The sequence below is a fragment of the Alosa pseudoharengus genome, unplaced genomic scaffold (genome assembly GCF_046254945.1).
Source record: "Alosa pseudoharengus isolate Yale_2024_CS ecotype anadromous, Long Island Sound unplaced genomic scaffold, YU_APseudo_1.1 YU_APseudo_1.1_scf_10, whole genome shotgun sequence".
Taxonomy (NCBI): Eukaryota; Metazoa; Chordata; class Actinopteri; order Clupeiformes; family Clupeidae; genus Alosa; species Alosa pseudoharengus.
In genome coordinates this window covers 29547880-29568130 of record NW_027468565.1, presented here as the reverse complement: position 1 = coordinate 29568130, position 20251 = coordinate 29547880, and the positions used below count along the sequence as shown (strand labels likewise).

Below are 20251 nucleotides of genomic sequence, written 5' to 3'. Positions count from 1 at the left end.
GTTGGTCTTGATCGCTCGGCTGGGGGGAGAGAGCGAGAGAGAGAGAGAGAGAGAGAGAGAGAGAGAGAGAGAGAGAGAGATAGAGAGAGCGAGAGAGATAGAGAGATAGAGAGATAGAGAGATAGAGAGATAGAGAGATAGAGAGATAGAGGTAGAGAGAAGAGAGAGAGAGGGAGAGAGAGAGAGAGAGCGAGAGAGAGAGAGAGAGAGAGAGAGAGAGAGAGAGAGAGAGAGAGAGAGAGAGAGATAGATAGATAGAGAGATAGAGAGAGCGAGAGAGATAGAGATAGAGATAGAGGTAGAGAGAAGAGAGAGAGAGGGAGAGAGGGATAGAGAGAAATAAATCAGTTAGAGATGAACAATACAACAACATCAATGCCAGAAAAAAAGGCAAGGCAAAGAGGCTGACAGGTCAACATGACTCAGGCAATGGCTCAACAGATGACCACAGTCTACAGTCTTGTGCTGTTATTTTTCTGTCTCCAAGGCTCTTTCTCGTGTGTGTGTGTGTGTGTGTGTGTGTCTCCAAGGGTCTTTCTCATGTGTGTGGACTGAATGAAACGAAATGATTTGATGAAAGGAGAGTTATACGGACGCAGTAAAAAGGCCTGTCTACCTGCTGAAGTGGAAAGTATCGTTTACTGCTTTCGCTAAACACACTGCTGCCATGCGATACACACTGGAGCAAGCATTTCAAAAGATCAATGCTCCAAAGTGCCAAACCCGTGGATTGATTTAGAAGAGATTTACAGTCACACAGCACTAAACTGCGACCGAGATTAAAACACGATATAAGACGCAAACTGACAGTTACACACTTGACTTTTAAAGAAATCCATCCAAGAGGAAATAGGAGAGATATGGTCCTCTCTTTCCCTGTGAGGTTGTGCTGAGAAAACAAATATCTTCTTCACAAGAGAGTGACCGTACGAAACGGAACAGTTTTTCCTGACTGAACAGCTCTAGTTAAGTAAATAGCTCTCCCTGACGGTGCCATCGGTTCTGCTTAACCGAAGAGCTTCTGCATGAGCTCTATCAAGATGAACGACTGCTTCCAGAGTGATGAACAACCATTTATGAATCAACAGTTCCTTCTTTGCTGCCACTATAAATAATTATGTTTGGTATAAGCACTAAACCGGTTTGTGTGTGTGTGTGTGTGTGTGTGTGTGTGTGTGTGTGCATAAGATTCAGCAATCCAAGAGATACAAGCTGTTTTCCGAGCATCTCTCCCGGGTCTCAATTAGCTTCCTCACCACAGTCACCTTCACGGCTGACTGAGACTTCCAGTGCACAGAACCGAGTCCTTCAACAGCTCCTCAGCACGCATTTCCCAACCTCCCTCAGCTATTTCCTCAACAACACAACACACCGGAAACAAAAACACACGCAAAGACGAAGACTTACAGAGGGTTTCATACAGATAGAACTCGGTCCCTGCTCAGTGATTTGAGCATTTGTAAATACCTAATAAAGTCATTCCATATGTGATTGATAAATGTAGCTGTGGGAAAGACTGAGCGTTTATAAATGTGTTATGAAGACCGTGTGTATGTGTGTGATTGTGCGTGCGTGCGTGCGTGCGTGCGTGCGTGTGTGTGTGTGTGCAGTGATGTGAGCATTTATGAGGGCATGATTCCTCCGCCGCGGGGGCCCAGGTGTGGACGGCTGAGGTGCCAAAAACGAAAATCAATCCCACAGAGCGGCGAGGAGCAGCGGAGAGGGTGGCACAGCTATGTGGCGCGGCGACGGCAAAACAAAAGATGGTTCCGGAATGGCCTTTTCATTCCAAAACTCATTACATTATGCTGTCCAGGAACAATGAGCCCAACCAACTGAGAGAGAGAGAGAGAGAGAGAGAGAGAGAGAGAGAGAGAGAGAGAACAAAAGACCAGCAGTGAAGCTATGAGGGTGGGAGGGAGGGATAGAGGGAAAGAGAGACAGAGAGAGAGAGAGAGAGAGATAGATAGATAGAGAGAAAGACCGAGAGAGAGGGAAAAAGAGAGTGAAAAAGAGAATGAGAGTGAAAGAAATAGTAAGAGAGACAGAGAGAGGAAAAGAGAGAGTGAGAGAGAGAAATAAATAGTGAGAGAGACAGAGAGAGGGAAAGAGAGAGTGAGAGTTTGTGGAGTTTATCCAGCAGCTCACAGAGGATTCTGGAAGAGCACATCCTCTACCCAAAAGCAAACAGACAGAGGGAGTGAGAGGAGGAGAAGGAGAGAGAGAGGAGGACAAAAAGAAGGAGAGAGAGGAGGACAAAAAGATCACCATGTTGGCATAATGAGGCGTGGAGAGAGCAGGACCAAAAGGCTGCCAATCACACAGCACTTGGCTGCCAGCAAGGGAAGGCCTTGCATCTCAGTAAACAAGCCGTGTGTGTGTGTGTGTGTGTGTGTGTGTGTTGGGGGATTGGGAGGGGGGGTCCGATTGCTCTCCCCAGTGAGACCCAACGAATAAACAAATATGTTGTTTGAGAAAGGGATTAAAGAGGAGGGGTAGAGAGCAGACACATACACATGCACACACACACATGGATATGCTTGAGAAGGCCAGACACAAACACCAACCCCTCTGCAGTCTGTGTTATACATGCATAAGAAAAGAGAACTGTTGACAGAGAAAGAGGGGAGGGGGGTGATCATAATGCACCTACACACATGCACACACACACACTTAGATTCTGGAACTGCAGTTGTGCCATTGGCTTTGTCCCTCCCTCTCTACCTCTACCTCTCTATCTATCTATCTGTGTGTCTAGGTGTGAAATATGCCCTTTTCTTCCGGCGTTTGTGTGTGTGTGTTTGTTTGTGTGAAACTCTGGGTGTGAGTGTGACAGCAGACAAAGGGTAATTAGTCACCTGGGAGCAAACGTGTAAATGTGTGTGAGTGTGTGTGTGTGATGACTGAAACTTGTGAAGGATGGCTCTTTAATATGCAATAAGGAGCCAACAGCACCAGGATGCAATCAGTCCCCATGGTGATGACAATTACCACGTCTAGTTATCAAATCACATACATTAGTCATCTCTCAGACACACTCACACACACTCAAATTAGAGCATCTTTCTCCAGGTATATGTGTGTGTGTGTGTGTGTGTGTGTGTGTGTGTGTGTGTGTGTGTGTGTGTGTGTGTGTGTGTGTGTGATAGCGAGAATGAGAGGAGAGAACAGAGAGAGAGAAAGTTGATGTGAAGGAACTGGCATGATTCTTTCATGATGAATGTAGCGAATCATTTGATCTTCAGTACCAGCTTGTCGGCACGTCTGCGCTCCTTTGATCATATGCTTGAACCTGGAACCACAACCTTGTGTGGTTGCCAGTAGCAACGATATCCACCTGTCATCCTGCTAAGCAGATGGGACGACATGTTTATGTTTATGTGAGTTTGCGCTTGTGTGCACGCCCGTGTGTGTGTGTGTGTGTGTTTATGTTTATTTTTGTGTTTCTGTGTGTGTGTGTGTGTGTGTACGTGTGTGTGGAATATGGAACATTGGAATAAGGATGGCACCAAGCCCAGAGCTCTATTCCCTGCTGCCTGTAGAGGAAGATGACTATCAAGCACCACCACACTCTGCTCCCTGAGCACTAGCCCCTGTGTGGAGTTGCACAGGGCAGATAATAGGGTAATAGGATTCAATCGAACCATTAATGCAGCTCTGTCTCCATTTAAGCTAAACATCCACTTAGCATGCGCAAAGCCATATGGCACAGAACAACCAGCACATCTGCATTTGACAACAAAACAACAACTGGACAAGATAGAAGGCATATGTGTTTGAAAAACAGTCTCTGTTTAACTGCGTAGGGCGAATTGATCGAGTATACCAACGACTCCAAAGCTGTGAGACAATACGAGACACGTAGGCTGAGGGCTTTGGCTCAGTGACGAGCAGCTTGGGGAGATTTCATCTGACTCGGCGGGAGCGATCTCGTGTGCACATCGAGTGTGTCGCTCGCTGGCATTTCTGCCCCATCACCACATTCTTCCGCCCCGGTCCCCCGTCTGCTGAGCGCAGCTGGACGGCACTGAGCTGACCGCCGCTGACTGCTCAGTTCTGTGGACTCGTCGATGCCAGAGGACTCGTTTTTTTTTCCCTTCTTTTCTTTCCTTCCCCACCACAACTGTCCATTTTGCCAAGTAAAAAGACCATCGCTCCACCATGAGAGCAGCTTGGCAGGAGCGGTCCCCCCACTGAGGTTGATTACATCACTAAAGCAACGTAATCTAATTATGTCTCGAACTCTAGAGACAGGGAGAAGGAATTAGCTGAACAAGCCCATCCTTAAAACTGGCATGAGTGTGTGTGTGTGTGAGTAAGGAAGCACTGGAATACACAGTGGTATGTGTCACCAGCATCACTTAGGACAGTCCCTAACTGAACGGGACTTTAACGAGAGCCCTGATGTGGAAGACGAGGGACCGCTGGAGCCTGGGCAGTACAAGAGCCCCGCAGGTGAGAGAGAGAGAGAGGACAGAGAAGGGCGAGCAAGCCAACGAACGGAGACACAGAGAGGGGGGGTGCTGGTGAGAAAAATGAGAAATTAAAATAGAAAGCACAAGGTATGCAGGTTGAGGAGTATGCAAGTTGACAAGTGTGAGAAACTGAGACAGAAAGAGAGCGTGTGGGCTCCTGTGTGTGTGTGTGTGTGTGTGTGTGTGTGTGTGTGTGTGTGTGTGTGTGCTCCTTCCTTATTAGTGCTCCCACTGCTCTCAGTGTGACACAGTGCTGTGTCTCCCACCACGCAGGCCTGCTAATAAAAAGTGCTTTCCAAATCAAGTGCGAGGGGGGAGACAGATGTCCTGCTCCTCCTGGGAGAGTGCAGAGAGCTGTGGGTGGCAACGAGAAGCAGGGGGAGAGGGAACGAGGGAGAGAGGGAGGGGTGGAGGAAGAGAGAGAGGGAGAGAGTGGGTGGGTGGAGGGAGAGAAAGAGAATGAAAGGGAAAGAACAAAGCAGGAGAAAGAAAGAAATAGGAACAGTGCACTAAGAAAAGGATGGACAGAAATGGAGACAGACAGAGAGAGAGAGAAAGAAAGGAAATAGAGAGAGAGGTGTGTGAGAGACAAAAGAGGGGGCATGAGCAGTGATGCTCATAGCAGTTCAGTTCGGGCCAGGTGTGGCCCCAATAAGGCCCAGATACAGACCAGACCAAGATGTTGCCCACAGCTGGCCCAGAGTAAGCAGCCAGCTCTCTGGATTTCCCCTCATTCCCACACAAATTACAGTACTGTACAAAAAACACACAAACACACAACAGTCCTCGCTCCTCGACTTAGTTTATCATCAAATGTGTGCAGTCTCATCAGGGGTCTGGTAGCACATATTCCCACGAGAAACAACACCAGAAATGAACACCACACAAAGACCACATCTCCACAATTACAGCCCTCTGCCCTCGGCTAATGGCCTGCAGACCCTGGGCTCTGAAGAAGCGGTAGGACCAGTGACGGGCTAGAACAAAACAGATGGATTAGAATTAGAAGTACAACTAAAATCCAAACAACGGACTCCCCAGGAACTCAGAGAGGGGGAGGTTCGACAGTGGCGTGCACAAGACGGAGCGCGTGCCCGGAAGACCCAGTGGGCTCTCTGAGCACAAAAAGTCCCAAATGTTCGCGATCTCAGGCTGCAGATCACCAACAGAGAGGCCCCAGCACAGAGGGCCAAGGGAGTGGGGGAAAAGAGAGAGAGAGAGAGAGAGAGAGAGAGAGAGAGAGAGAGAGAGTGTGAGAGAGAGAGGGGGGGGGGGGAGTGCTCGGAACAATGTACAATATGCTTTCTGTTTGGGCCAGTGTGTGAAACTTAATAACACAGAAATAAAGAAAGAAAGAAAGAAAGAAAGAAAGACAAAAGCAGACAGACTGAAAGAAATATAGACAGAAAGAAATATAAAACAATGAAAGACAGAAAAAGAAAGTATAAAAAAGAGAGAACAAGTGTAGGATGAAAAGCCAGAGAGAGAGAGAGAGAGAGAGAGAAAATGGAGTGAAAAAGTAGAAAAGAGGGGAAAACACCCTGGCAGTGGTGAGGCGAAGCGAGGAGCGCAAGGCCCCTCTGCCAACTATGTGTCATCACCCAGACGTGGCATGTGAAAGGGCCACAGTCATATTTCAGGGAGCGTCCAGCGTGGGCGCAGCCTGGTCCTCTCAGCGCCCTCTCCGCTCAGCTCCGCTTGCTTTTGTCTGCCGTTTCTTCCCGTGAGAATGCCCGCAGGTCAGTAACGGACATACCGTCCACTCCGGCCAAAGCCATACTGGCTTCCTCAAACCACTGGCTTTCTGTCAAACACTTGTGCCATATGATAATGATAATGATGATGGTGGGAAGAGGAATTTGGCTGCGGCCCTGTGTCTGATGAGGTGTGCCAATACACAGCCGTAATGGATGAGGTGGACATGAAGAAGTCTGTATTCACAGGAGACAAGGGTCAAAAACTGAGGGAAATGTGTATAAAGGGGAGCATGATATCATGAAGAATATCAGAGCTGCAGTTTTGTTTTTTGCAAAGAGCTGTGAGCTGCAATTTTGCAAAGTAAAAAAAAAAAAAGGAAATAGCCCTAAATGTCCTTCTAAATAAGGATTTGTGAGTGCATTGTGGTCTAAACAAATAATATGCCAAAGCAAATAAAATATCCTTCTTAGACAAGTTAGGGAATCAGTTGTGAGCTCCACCGTGAGCTCTTATCAGTCTGAGCATCATGGGTAAAACTCTCTGCCACCAATTAGGCTGAGTGGCAAGACTAAAGCCATTCTGCAATGTTACTCTGACACACAAAGGTCTCTCATGGAGGAGTTAAAGTCCATAGGATCATGCTTAATGGAGGAGTGCCTCTAAAACACTTCTTTATCTTGCCCCTCACTCTTTTTCCACCTTAAAGCAGCGAGACGACAGGGGGGTCGGGGGGCTAATGATGGCTTTGCAGGAGCTCAGTCCAGGCCGCCAGGGCATTGTGTGTGTGTGGATATGCCTGACACAGACTTAAGTAAACTCACAGCTAACAGGCCAGCATTATGACGCTAACAGGCCTGCATTATCTCACCTGACACGCAAACAGACCCAGCCGCACATCATTAGCAAGCCAGACTTCAGTGTAAACCATGCAGGGAGAAAGAAGGAAGGAAGGGGGGGAGAGTGTGTGCGAGTGAGTGACTGAGAAAGTATCTCACTCTTTGAGTGATACAACACCCCCTGGCAAAGTTATTCATTTTACACTGACTTACTCTTGCTTGTGTATGCGAGAGAATATATTAACCATGCACACACACACACACACACACACACACACACACACACACACACACACACACACACACACACACACACACACACACACACGGGACTTTCTCTGTGCCAGAGGCCATTGGCTTGCAGCTCTATGGAAAAACTTGAGAGGGTCTACAAACACTACAGAAAACAAACCATCTCTCACACAGCTTCCACACAGCTAATTTTTTCGTTTACATTGACGCTTGTTAGTTGGGATTTCAAACGGACCATTTGTGGAGTGCTGAAGGAAGGTAGGCTTCTAGCTAAGATGTCTCCACCTCCTGCTCTATGAGCTTACTTTGCATATGTAAATTATTTGTTCGCCGTCAACTCTCATCGTGCATTCTCTTGAATTGAGGAGGAGGCAAAAAGAATTGTGCTCATTTAAATACATTAATTATTTATAGCGGAGAGCGAGTGATTAAGACAGAAGGCTGGCTGCATGTCAGGGGGCTAATTTAAAATGAAGAAAGAAATCATGTTTCAGTGAACCAGCTCACGTAAAAAAAGGACCAAGCAAAAACAATGACTGTGGCATTGTGATAGGAAAAGTCTGAAAAATGCACCCAAACTCCTAAAACAGGAAACTTTTTTTCTTAATCTTTTTTTTTTTTTAAACCAAACTCTGATAATCAAGCACAGTAAGAGAAGGGAGGAGCTGGGAAAAATTTCCCTATTTCCGCAGTAATCCCGGGAGATGGCTTTGTTTGCGCAGCGTCTGATAATATCTGGGCAATTCATTTCAGCTGCAGCAGGCAGAGTGGGGGCCCTAATCCCTGGCTAATTTACCACGACCCGGCGGACCAGTGATGAGACCGGGGGTCAGGCTGCCACGTGGGACGGCCAGAGTTCATGGGAGAGAGGGAGAGGGAGAGAGAGAGAGAGAGAGAGAGAGAGAGAGAGAGAGAGAGAGAGAGAGAGAGAGAGAGAGAGAGAGAGAGAGAGAGAGAGAGAGAGAGAGAGAGAGAGAGAGAGAGAGAGAGAGAGAGAGAGAGAGAGGGAGGGAGGGAGAGAGAGAGAGAGAAAGAGAGAGAGAAACACACACACAAGTCCAGATCTGGGTCGGATGTGGTCTGGTTCTGGGTCACAGCAGTTGGTCAGCTGGAGGTCACTGCTTGGTCAGCATCTATGTGAGACGGGATGAAAAGGAAGTCATCGCTGCGGACGGCGGGCGCCCACTCAAAGGGCCGGAGCCAACAGGCCAGGGTGGGTAATGAGACTCCTTTGTGGCCAACACAAATGACCTAAAGCCACCGTGAAACGATCAACTCTTCCGCAGCGCGCTGTCTGCTGCTCCACTGTTAAGAGGAGCCCTCTGATCATCTGGACACTGCTTTCGTTCGCCACAAGGCAGATCTTTTTGCTTTTGGTACGAATTTACAGCTAGTGACATTAGAGTCACAGAAACCGTTAGAAGATCTGCCACATGAAGCGAGTGATATCAATCCAACAAGCAACTCTTTTAAGAGAGGAGCTCTGCAACAAAACACAAAGCAAGTCTTCTCACACAGCAACAGATTTGCAGCCTGTACTAAGACCCGGGCAATTACTTCAACACAGATGTTCTCTGACTGGAACAAATAGAACCTAATTTTCCCTGAGAGTTCCAAATGAACTTCTTCAGAGAAAGACAAATGACTTGTGACTTTTCTTTCCTACAAAAATGATTTACTCGGGAGACTTGATAAATCAATAAGACGCCTCTACTGACATATATCCCGACAATCTAACCCAGCCCTAGTTGGATGTTGGGCCTCAGGCTGAACTCAGTTCAGTTCAAGATGATTCTTGCTCTGAGCCAGTCCAGGTAGTTACTCTCTTCAGCGTTGGATTGGCCCTGGTGTCAAACATTCAGCAGAATCCATTTTATTCAATTCAATTCAATTCAATCCAATCCTATATAGAACCAATAACAACTGAAATGGGCTTTGTAGACCCAAGAGCCTGAAACACCTAGAGCAAAACAAAAAAGAAGAAAAATGAGGCACAGAACAGCTCATTTTTTCACAAGAAGAAACCTTGAACAGAAACATCAGATGAGGGTAAGATCAGCTCCCATGCCAGAAAAGCAATTTCTCTCCAACATCTCTTTCTCAATCTTGTCAAGCCTCATCTCACCGCAATACTCTCACAACAATATTAAAATAACAACAACACGATGTAAAAACAACAACAGTAAATGAAAAATGATCTGAAGTGAGCTCAGCAGCACTGAGTTCAGGTTTTCTTGTACTTGACAGACGTGGACTGTGCACTGAATATCTAATATATTATTAGCAACAAAACAAAGGGTTTCTTTCATCCATATTCAACACAGATAAGTAAATTCTCAATGAAGGGCCCAGTAGTAGAGCTCCTTTCCATTCCCATTCTCCACGGTCTGTAACTAAATGAATTTCTAATTGAATTTCTGTGCAGTGAAGTCATTTCACATCAAGTCATTATGAGTGAGCATAGACCCGATGACAAGCAAACTCCATCATGGCTTTAGAGAAATCAAAGGGCTGCCTTGTTCTATTTCATGAGCAACTCTGCTGTCAGAGCCCCGGAGGAATGCCTTCAGTTATGACAAGTACACAAACACACACATGCGCGCGCACACACACACACACACACACACACACACACACACACACACACACACACACACACACACACACACACACACACACTTCCTTCCATACACACATGCATAAATTAACACTCTTATTCACTTGTCATCTTTAACTGACACACACACACGCAGCATACTTAAAACATAAAATGCTTAAAAGTATAAATAAAACACTTGAACTTATTTATTCAGGGTGTGCTTCCACTCACCAGTCTAACCTTCATCTCAGCATACATATAAATCAAATTACAAATGGAATGTTTCTAGAGGATGATGAATAAGACAGAAATTGGAGAGTGAAAACACAAACAGAAAAAAAACTGACAAAACTTGTAAAAAAAAGTGTTTTGTGTTGCTGAGGGCTGAGGGTGTGTTGCATCATGTACTGCACATGGTGAGGCTGGTGTACCGGCCAAACGCTCAGGCTTACATCAGCCACAGTACCTCCTGCCTGCTACACCTGCCCCACACACAAACACACACACACGCACACACACACACGAACACACATAAACACATGAACACACACGAACACACACACGAACACACACACATTCACACTGTACGAACGCACACACACAAACACACATAAACACATGAACACACACGCACACGCACACACACACACGCACACACACAAACATCCACCTGCAGTACTCCTACACCTGCATTGCTGAGCCTATGCATTCAAGCCCAGGATCACCCCCAACACCCAAATCTACACCAGCCCTCGGTCCATACCACAGCTAGACCGTGTCTACACATATGCACCATGACCTTTGAACCCACTCCATTACTCCACCACAGCTCAGTTCTAATCTCCGCTAAGCTTAGAACCGCACGGTCAGCAGCATCGGCGACTGGCTCTACCGGAGGATGTGCGCAGAGCGAGACGAGAGGAGAAATATCCACCCACACTTCCTCTGGCCTCAATCACACTACACCAGTCCTACGCCAGTCTGTGCCAGGTGCAAAATGCAATTAAACCAGTACCCCGAGGAGCACCTCTACACTCAGTTTGTCAGTGTGTGTGTGTGTGTGTGTGTGTGTGTGTGTGAATATCTCCTTTCGGTGTTCCAAAAGCTCGGAGGAGGAAGCGGAGAGGAACTGCACCACTGATAGCTCACAGCACTCCTTTTGTTCCCTCTGTGCAAAATGTACACCAATCAATAGTTTAAAGAGACTTTTCTCTCTCCCCCGCATTTCACCCTTTTTCTGCAGGGGACAATTTGATATCCCTCCAGCTTCCGCTTTCTCTCTGCAATTTACCTCCTTCACTAAAATTCAATATTTAAACTCTCTCTCGCTCTCTGTCTTTTTCAAAGAGGCATACACTAAATCAAGCTATTCTCTCTCACTCTGTGCTTATTTCTCAAGCCACGCTCTACTAGTCCATCTTTCCAATGCTGTACCTCCTTATTCTTCTTTCATTCTTCATCTCTCTCTCACACACACACACACACACACACACACACACACACACACACACACACACACACACACACACACACACACACACACACACACACACACACACACACACACACACACACACACACACACACACACACACACACACACACACACACACACACACACACACACACACACACACACACACACACACACACACACACGCGGTTCAAAGGTGTGATACAGACATATGACTAGCCACTGAAGTGGGTTCTATTGGGAGGGTATCCAGAAGCAGATGGAGCCTTGGCATCAATCACGCCGAGGCGGGTATGGGACGGACGCCGCAGGCAGTGGGCACACCCAACCCTCATTGGCATGGCACAGGAGCACGCGCCCAGCGCCACGAGGCATGGGCAACAGCTGCAGGGCTACCGGAATATTTCAGCATGAAAAACAAAACCTGCTGCCTATACGGGCATATTATGAATGCATCCCACGTGCAAGCTGTAGCTAATTGACTTCATAAATTGGAGTAACAGGTCACGAGACGTGCCACACAAGATTCCGAGATTCCAATCAATGCCTTTTGTTCCACAAGCGTGTGAGGGAAATAAATCAAAGCGGCTCTGATTGCTATTGAAGTTAAGCCCGATCAATCCAGGCCCTTTAACTGGACGGAATTAATGCGGTCTGAGTCTTATTGGGTCTACGCCGAATCCTATTGAGTCTCGGGGAAAGGAGCTAAGGATGTTTCCGGACTAAGCCGCATCGGGCCAGTTTAGCCTTCTGTTTGGGAGGAAGGATGGCATCCGCTCCATCAATTAGGCTAGCTCTAATCGACCAAGCACTCTGTAGATGGCCGAAGCCCACCTTGGTGACCGCTGAATAGAAACAGACGTGGCACTGGCCTGGCTGGTCTGGCATAGAGTCGGACGCTTTCCTATGCAAGCCAAGGAAGAGGGCGCTTTTGAGGGGCTGTTTTTGACCTGTGACCGAGAGTCCTGTGTTAGCAGTTAGGGGGGTGATATTATGTATGTGTGTGTGTGTGTGTGTGTGTGTGTGTGTGTGTGTGTGTGTGTGTGTGTGTGTGTGTGTGTGTGTGGGGCGGGGGTGGTTGGGGGGGGGGGTGAACAGGGGAGCTCTTAGCAGGGAGCAGGGGAAGGCTGGGTTCTTGCACTGTGACCCCTTTCTGACCGGGGGGCAATAAATTAGCAGGCATGTGTGGTCAGTGTTGGGCAGTGTTGCTGCTGACCAGCAGATCGACCCTCAGTGCAACAGCCAGGAAACAGACAGGCAGGAGTGTCCACTCAGCCTCTCGTGTTTAATACAAATTAGGGATTCTGCCCCCCTCTCTAACCCTCTGTCTCTGTCTGTCTGTGCGTGTGTGTGTGTGTGTGTGTGTGTGTGTGTACACACGTCCATCGTCCTTGCGTGACAGATCCATCCTGCCCACTGAAGACGGTTTTATCATTTGGGAGCTCTGAGGACCCAGAGGATGCTTTAATGGTGCGTGCGTGTGTGTACATGTCTGTGTGTGTGTGTGCATCCGTGTGTGTGTGTGTGTGTGTGTGTGTGTGTGTGCGTGCGTGCGTGTGTGCGTGCGTGCGGGCGTGTGTGTGTGCGGTGTCAGAACCTCCTACACACAAACAGATGTATGAGGGACAACTAAAGGAATACTGAGCAGATGACCTGCTTGCACGACAATGAAAGAAAGAGTGAAATGTGTGTGAGTGTGTGTGTGTGTGTGTGTGTGTAAGCAACAGGCATGACTGTGGTATTACCTAGAAACTCATTTTTAACCAGCTGACTTGTGCATTAGCTGAAGAGCTATATAAAATGGAACATATGGTCACTGCCAAGTCAAATGATTATTTCCCAGTTTTGTTTGCAATACAGTAATCATGCCACTTGTAAGAATATTACAACTGGCAAGACCCCCCCCCCACGCTTCCATTGACCATTGGATTAGTCTAACATGTAGAATATACTAAGCTCTTTGTCTGTTGAAATGCCAGACAGCTCGAAGCCCACCAGCTTATTTCTGGAGCATATAAACATAGACTCAGAAAAGCAAAATGCCATGCTTCTTAGCTGATGTCACGCATACACAATGGCATACAAAATACACACAAATTTAAACTTGTTTGACAGCAAAATGACTGAACAAAAGTATGGAAACTGCGGCCATTTCACCCATTCAAAAAAAAAAAAACATGCCCACTGCTAGAGCACATCCTAGGTTCTTCTTCTACTAGAAACCCCTAGTTGCCACAGTAACAAGTGGGGATTTCATTATGGAATACACTGCATAACAATATTATGCATTGTTATCTCACTAGAAATGCACTTTAAATTCTAAAATCCATAATTTCTTATCTTTTTTCAATCCATCAAACACAAGGCTCTGCATAGAGAAAATCAAACCTCTTCCAGAAACCTTAATGTCAGATTATTTTTTCAATTGTGCAGTAATTTCAGACAGAAAATACAGACTCTGTGTACAATGGCCTTAACTGCTACTGTAAAAAAGAGAAAGCACTGCATGCACCGGTCTATAGGCTTAATCTTCCCCTGGACAGCACTCCAAACCAGCAGTGACCAGAGCATTGGATTCTTTGGTCTATAACCCCCCACTCTCTCTCTCTATCTCTCTCTAGAAATGCACTGCTAACCAGTATTGTTGACTGAATTACTGAATATTGATGACACTGTGGTCTATAACTGTCTACTCGGATGACCTGTTAACCTACAGTGGGTGTCATCCATACAACCCCCCGTACCCCTCACCCCCTCTCCCTCCCCCTGCGGACCCTGACACTAAGGCCACAGCCCCATCATGGTGCTGATGCCTCTGGCTGAGAATCTGATTAGCAGGACCTTCTCCTGAACACCCACACTATCCATCACGCTCCGCACCATGATAGCAAATCAATCCAGCACAGGCCAGGAGGAAGGAGGGAGAGAGAGGGAGAGAGGAAGGGAGAGAGAGAATAAGAAAGAGAGGGAGAGATAATGAGAAAGAGAGGGAGAGAGAGAAAATGTGTGTGTGTGTGTGTGTGTGTGTGTGTGTGTGAGAGTGTGAGAAAGAGAGAGAATGAGAAAGAGAGAGGGATAATGAAAGAGAGAATAAGAGAGAGAGAATGTGTGTGAGGCAGAGAGAGGGAGAGAAAGAGAGAGATGGTAGAGAATGAGAGAGAAAATGAGAGAGAAAGAGAAAGAGGATATGTGTGTGTGTGAGGCAGAGAGAAAGAGAGAGAGAGAGGGAGGGAGAGAGAGAGAGGCAGAGGGAGAGAGGGAGAGAGAGAGAGGCAGAGAGAGAGAGAGGGAGAGAGAGAGGCAGAGAGAGAGAGGGAGAGAGAGAGAGGCAGAGGGAGAGAGGCAGAGAGAGAGAGAGGGAGAGAGAGAGAGAGGCAGAGGGAGAGAGGGAGAGAGAGAGAGGCAGAGGGAGAGAGGGAGAGAGAGAGAGGCAGAGGGAGAGAGGGAGAGAGAGAGGCAGAGGGAGAGAGGGAGAGAGGGAGAGAGGGAGAGAGAGAGAGGCAGAGAGGGAGAGAGGGAGAGAGGGACCCCGCGAGTGCATTCTCTGCCTTGATGAAGAGTAAAATATTGTGTCTTTGTCTTTTAGAGGAGTCTTGGAAAACAGCAACCAAGACAAAGGCTGACAATGCAGCAGTGTCGGGAACAATAGCATTTGCTAAAATATATACATATGTTATAAATAAATTCAAATAATATAAGTTTACAAACTTCCCAGACAGGAAAACGGCAGAAATACATCCAATAAAAATCAAATTTACCATAAAACCACAAAATTGTCAAACTACTTCAGATTTCAGTAACTGAATTCCTACATCAACAGTATAACAGTACAGTATTGTGAACATTGTTTTTACAGTCAACTGTGGTCCAAACAAAGAAAAGCATTTATTTTTAAATCTTCATGACAAACGAGCCTGTGAGCAACAGCATAACACACACACACACACACACACACCCTGAACAAAAACAATCATGCTTCTCTTGTTAATTGGCAGAGGCTCAGCACGTGGTCCCAGCAGTTCACTGCATGCTTGTGTGTCATTCATTACTCAAAGATGGAGGGATCCTTTGCAAGCTGTGCTGTGTGGTCCCCTCACACCCGCCCATTCACCCACACCATCATCCATTACACACACACAAACAAGGTGTGTTGGCAGAAGCTCCTTGCATGGGTCGACATATGCATATGTGAACACACACAGACACACACATGTGCACACACACACACACACACAGATTATTACTCTCCATGTGGGGTGTACTGGTTAATTGACAGCCCATGTGTTGAGGCCCATTTCCGAGCTGTGTGTGTGTGTGTTTACAAATGACCCGCCACTGTGGGTACAAGAAAAGCACCTGATGGTCAAACCTTTCCTACTGCGAAACTAGGCACCCTCATGACTCAATCTCACACACACACACACACACACACACACACACACACACACACACACACACACACACACACACACACACACACACACAAATTGAGTAAGTGTGGAAAAGTCTACATACGTAAGCCCTGTAGCCTCGTTAATCTTATCGATTTACTAAAATATAACTCATTATTTTGTACTGTAGACACGGAATAAAAATTCCATTAACTTAAATCCAGACCAGCGTGAAACAGGAAATTAAAATCTGTTTACAGAGCTAAAGAACAGGAACTTAAAAACAATCATGACAATTTAAATGTGAGTCACACAATGGGAGAAATGCAAAGAAACAAAACAAAAACCACAATTCAGACTGAAACGCTGAACGTTAGCCCGCAGTTCCAACACACAACGCTTCCAGAGACACCCAGGAGCGAGTGGCGGTGTTGTTGCGTGAGAACAGCGGGCAGGGCAGGGCCGTAAACATGTCGAAAAAAAGACCCAAACAGCCTCGCCAGCGCTCTTTAAAACGCCGCGTCTCTCCCACATGGTGTCAATTTGCATTTCTGCCGAGGAGCTCATTTGCGCATTTTAGACTTTTATAGTCACCAAAATCACAGAAACCACACAGCCTTCCCTCCTAAGTAAGTGCAGTTTGACGACCCTTTGATTTCGCCAGTCACTCTCCTCCCCCACTTCACGAAGCTCACAGCAGCCAGTTGACAAAGAAGAATTAAGAAGAAATCAAACAATATCTTTTCCTTCCCTTTTTTTACATAAGAAGAGAGTGCCTTAATGTTTATTTCCCAGACAAACACAAATATTCCTAGTGTCGTGTTAAAAAATGATGTGTTCTATTTTGAATAATGACCCCGTAGTCAGTCCGCTATAGCAGAGATTAAAACCCGACAAACAACGATAAATAACTTTATAACTTTGTTTTTAGCGTGTCGCTGGCAGTGGTGTCATATGGTTCCAATGTGGTCTCACATCCAGCTAGTGCTTTTAAAACCACATTTGCAGCTGAGTATGGGTGTGCAGGACAGAGGGGGGAAGGGGGGGGGGGGGGGGGACCCCAGGGTCTTGAGTTTCCTGCCCCCACTTCCAGCCCTTGATCCCATGCTTTGCCTTTGATACCAAAACTAAAGGATGGCTCCACAGGCTTCCCATGATTCATTGGTGCGGCTGCACTACGTAGAGCGACAGGCGGTTCGATCTGTCAAGCATGATCCCAGTGCTAGACATGACACAGTTCGGCATCTCGCCTCTGGTGTCTGAGTGAGTCCTGTGGTACTGGTTGCCTGAGGAATGCCAGTGTTTATGCCATACCAACGCATCTAACCACGCACATACCAGTAAAAAACATCAGATCAGATCAAACATTTCAATCCACTCAGGATTGTTAGACAATGGAGCAGCACCAGAATGCCTCCTCCACAGACATCCTCAAGTATGTTCACTTCATAGTCTGTTCCATCAAAGCATCCATCAAAATTCTATTTTCCTTCACTGGCCTGCAAACTGAAAAGAAATGTATCAGTCTGTTCACTCGATCTTCAGAAAGGAGGGAGATGAAGTCATGTTCAAGCAGCCTTTAAAAGATTTCTGCATTTCTCTACGTTTAACCTCTCTTCCAGATGCAAACACCATCCCCTATCGTAAAGTCCTGCTGCAGTGGTCAAACAGCAGGGAGGACACCCAGCAGACCAAGGTCACACTGACCCTCATAAGTAAACAAAAGCAAACCCAAGGCCCTGAATTCACGAAAAAAGTATTTCATGTCTCTCAGCACAACAGATGCGGCAGCTTTTTTTTTCTCCAAGTGTTTCAGTTTACTGCAAAGGTAGGCCCAAAGAAAAAAAAAAGAACAAGGATAGAACTATTCTGGGTTGAGGGCCAGCTACTTTGATTATGAATTGAAGCCTGGGAAAGATTGCTTCCAATAAAGCCTTCTTCACGTCATGGCTCGACGAGCTATTGAGGGACTAAAGACGGCTCTCTTTAGGACGCTCCCCTATTCACTGAGGAAAGAGAACAACATGTCCTGAGTGGCTGCTCTTTCTCTTCTGCTCCCCTCGCCTCTCCTCCGCCTGAGAAATGGTTTGAGTCAGGCAGCGGCCGGGGGAAACATTCTTTCCCGCTGCTAAATGGGCTTCCTTTGAAGTGTTTCGCGGCGAAATACTTCCTGATTGTCCTACAAACACAAAGAGGCCAGCGCGCAGATGAAAATGGCCTCGGGTCCACATCCATCATCCCTGTGTTAAATGGGTCTACCTCTTCCCTCCTCCAAATATGCATGGCCCGGAGGGCTGAGTCTCTGTGATGGCGCACACTGTGAACCCTTTCACTTGGAACGTCCTATCGGTGTATTTTCTGTACTATGCCTTGTTTACACTGAAATCGCACACACACACACACACACACACACACACACACACACACACACACACACACACACACACACACACACACACGTCTGGTCTATGTATTAAACTGGAGAGGGTGACATCAGTTGAAGGGGCCTCACAGACGTTTATTAAAAATATCCCCTAGTGTCACAAAAAGAAATGCAATCAAATAAAGAGAAACTTAAACAACAGCGACAACAATAAGATCGGCCAAGATATGGGTGGCAGATCAAAATACCTTGGTCTGAAACGGAGCCCTGGCTGTAATAAGGGTCTCGTATGTACAGGGCTTTATGAGGCTGGCGCAGCCACAGCAGAGCGGACGGGAGGGATGTATATTATGTTACAGAACGGGGAGACGGGTTTATAGCGGCCCCCAGACATCACAGGGCACTGGTGGCCCCCCTCACAACATGAGGCACTGTAAAAGCGTCTCCGGCAAGAAAAACCGCCTTCGCCGGCTGCAATTACGCGTTACTTTGGGCTCACAGCAGAGCAGGGGACAGGAACTCTCCTCGTCCGCCTTTGTGTCGGGACCGAGTGCTCTCAGCTTTCTGCAGTGAGGCACTGGCTGTGCAGCAGGTGAAATTTGTGTGTGTGTGTGTGTGTGTGTGTGTGTGTGTGTGTGTGTGTGTGTGTGTGTGTTTTTCTTTGTCCATCGAGACTGTGATAAATTAAGTTCTCGCAGGATGACCCACATTGGTGACAAATCTCCAACCTTCAGGAACAACTAAACTGAACAACAACAGAAGCAACAACAACAGCAGCAGCAACAACAACAACAGAAGCAACAACAACAGAGCTTCTTTGGCTGCAACAGACAACAGCAGCCCAAATCACATGCAACATCCGGCTAATTAAAAATGTTTTAAAAAAAGAAATAAATCTCTCCTTTATCCAAGCGGAGCGTTGAGAGAGTTGAGGAGAAGGAGGAGGAGGAGGCTGTGCATTAGTGGCATTGCTTAGATACCTCCTGGAGGGGCACTGGCACAAAGGAAAGGTAACCCATGGCAACCAAACCAACGCCGTCAAGGACAAAGAAACTGTGGTGGCTGTGCCCCTGTCTACAGCCAGTGAGGACCGCAGACAAAGAACTGTACAGAGAAAGAGAGAAATAGGGGGAGAGAGAGAGAGAATGAGAGAGAGAGAGATGGAGGGGCAGAAAGAGGAAGGAGAAAGAAGGGTTAGAGAGTGAGGAAAGGGAGAGTGAGAGAGAGAGAGTAAGGTGAAGAGAGAGAGAGAGAGAGAGAGAGGGAGGGGATGGGAGGGGAAGAGTGGAGATGAGAGAGCTGGAAATGTGGAGGTGGAGGAGTGGGAGTGGGAGCAAGGACCATGTGTGGTCCATCACCACCAGCTCTGAGGAGAGGCCACTCCGCCTGCCTCTGAATAGGCCGCCGTCTGCCCCCAGGACGCTCGACGCAGCCCACGCCACGCCGCTGAGAAATAGAAAGACCGGGAAAAAACAAAAGGCCTGCGAGGGAGAGCGAGGGAGAGCGAGGCATGGCTTGCAGCCGCTTAAGAGCGCGCCGGAGCTGCCCACTCCACATTCACACGGCACAATGATGCTGACAGACGCTAGCTGGAGAGCGAGAGCACTAGGGAGAGAGAAAAATAAAAGAAAGAGAAATTGCAAGACACATACAGATAAAGACAGCGATGAAGAAAAGAGGAGGAGGAGAAGGAGGAGGAGGAGGAGGAGGAGAATGAGGCTTTAGAACATGTCTCTGCGCTAGGAGGACCAGCCGAGAGCTCAACAAAGGACACTTGCCGCTGAACATATTCATGCTTTTACGAGGAAGGCCAAACAATGGGCCGAAAAATTCCACTAAGACAGCAAGAAAAAAGCCTTAACTAACCACATGAACATTGTTAGGCTTTTCACAGAGACTTAACAGCCTTTAAAAGCTTTACGTCTTTGTTCTATATTTCTGTTGTTTCCTATAATTGCGCTGCTCGGAACAGTCTCCAGCAAATGGGTGGATAGTATTTCACTCGATTTCCCCCAACACCAATTTGTAGCCATAAATCGTCTTTAGTTGATGGTCGTGTTTGCTGCCAGCAACCTTTCTGTACGGTACAGTGTACGGTCTGCCATAAAAAAACAGGTCACTGACAAAGTTTGGCCTCTTCAGA

General features: G+C 47.0%; 1 protein-coding gene across 1 annotated transcript in view; it reads right to left on the bottom strand.

The window, feature by feature from the left end:
• Positions 1-20251, bottom strand: part of tmtc2b (transmembrane O-mannosyltransferase targeting cadherins 2b) — a 99648-nt gene that overhangs the window by 41523 nt on the left and 37874 nt on the right. Inside the window, exon 2 of the mRNA XM_076299023.1 lies at positions 1-19. This exon is cut by the window's left edge and continues 573 nt beyond it. Coding sequence (XP_076155138.1) covers positions 1-19 — 19 coding nt within the window. The remainder of the gene's footprint in view (positions 20-20251) is intronic.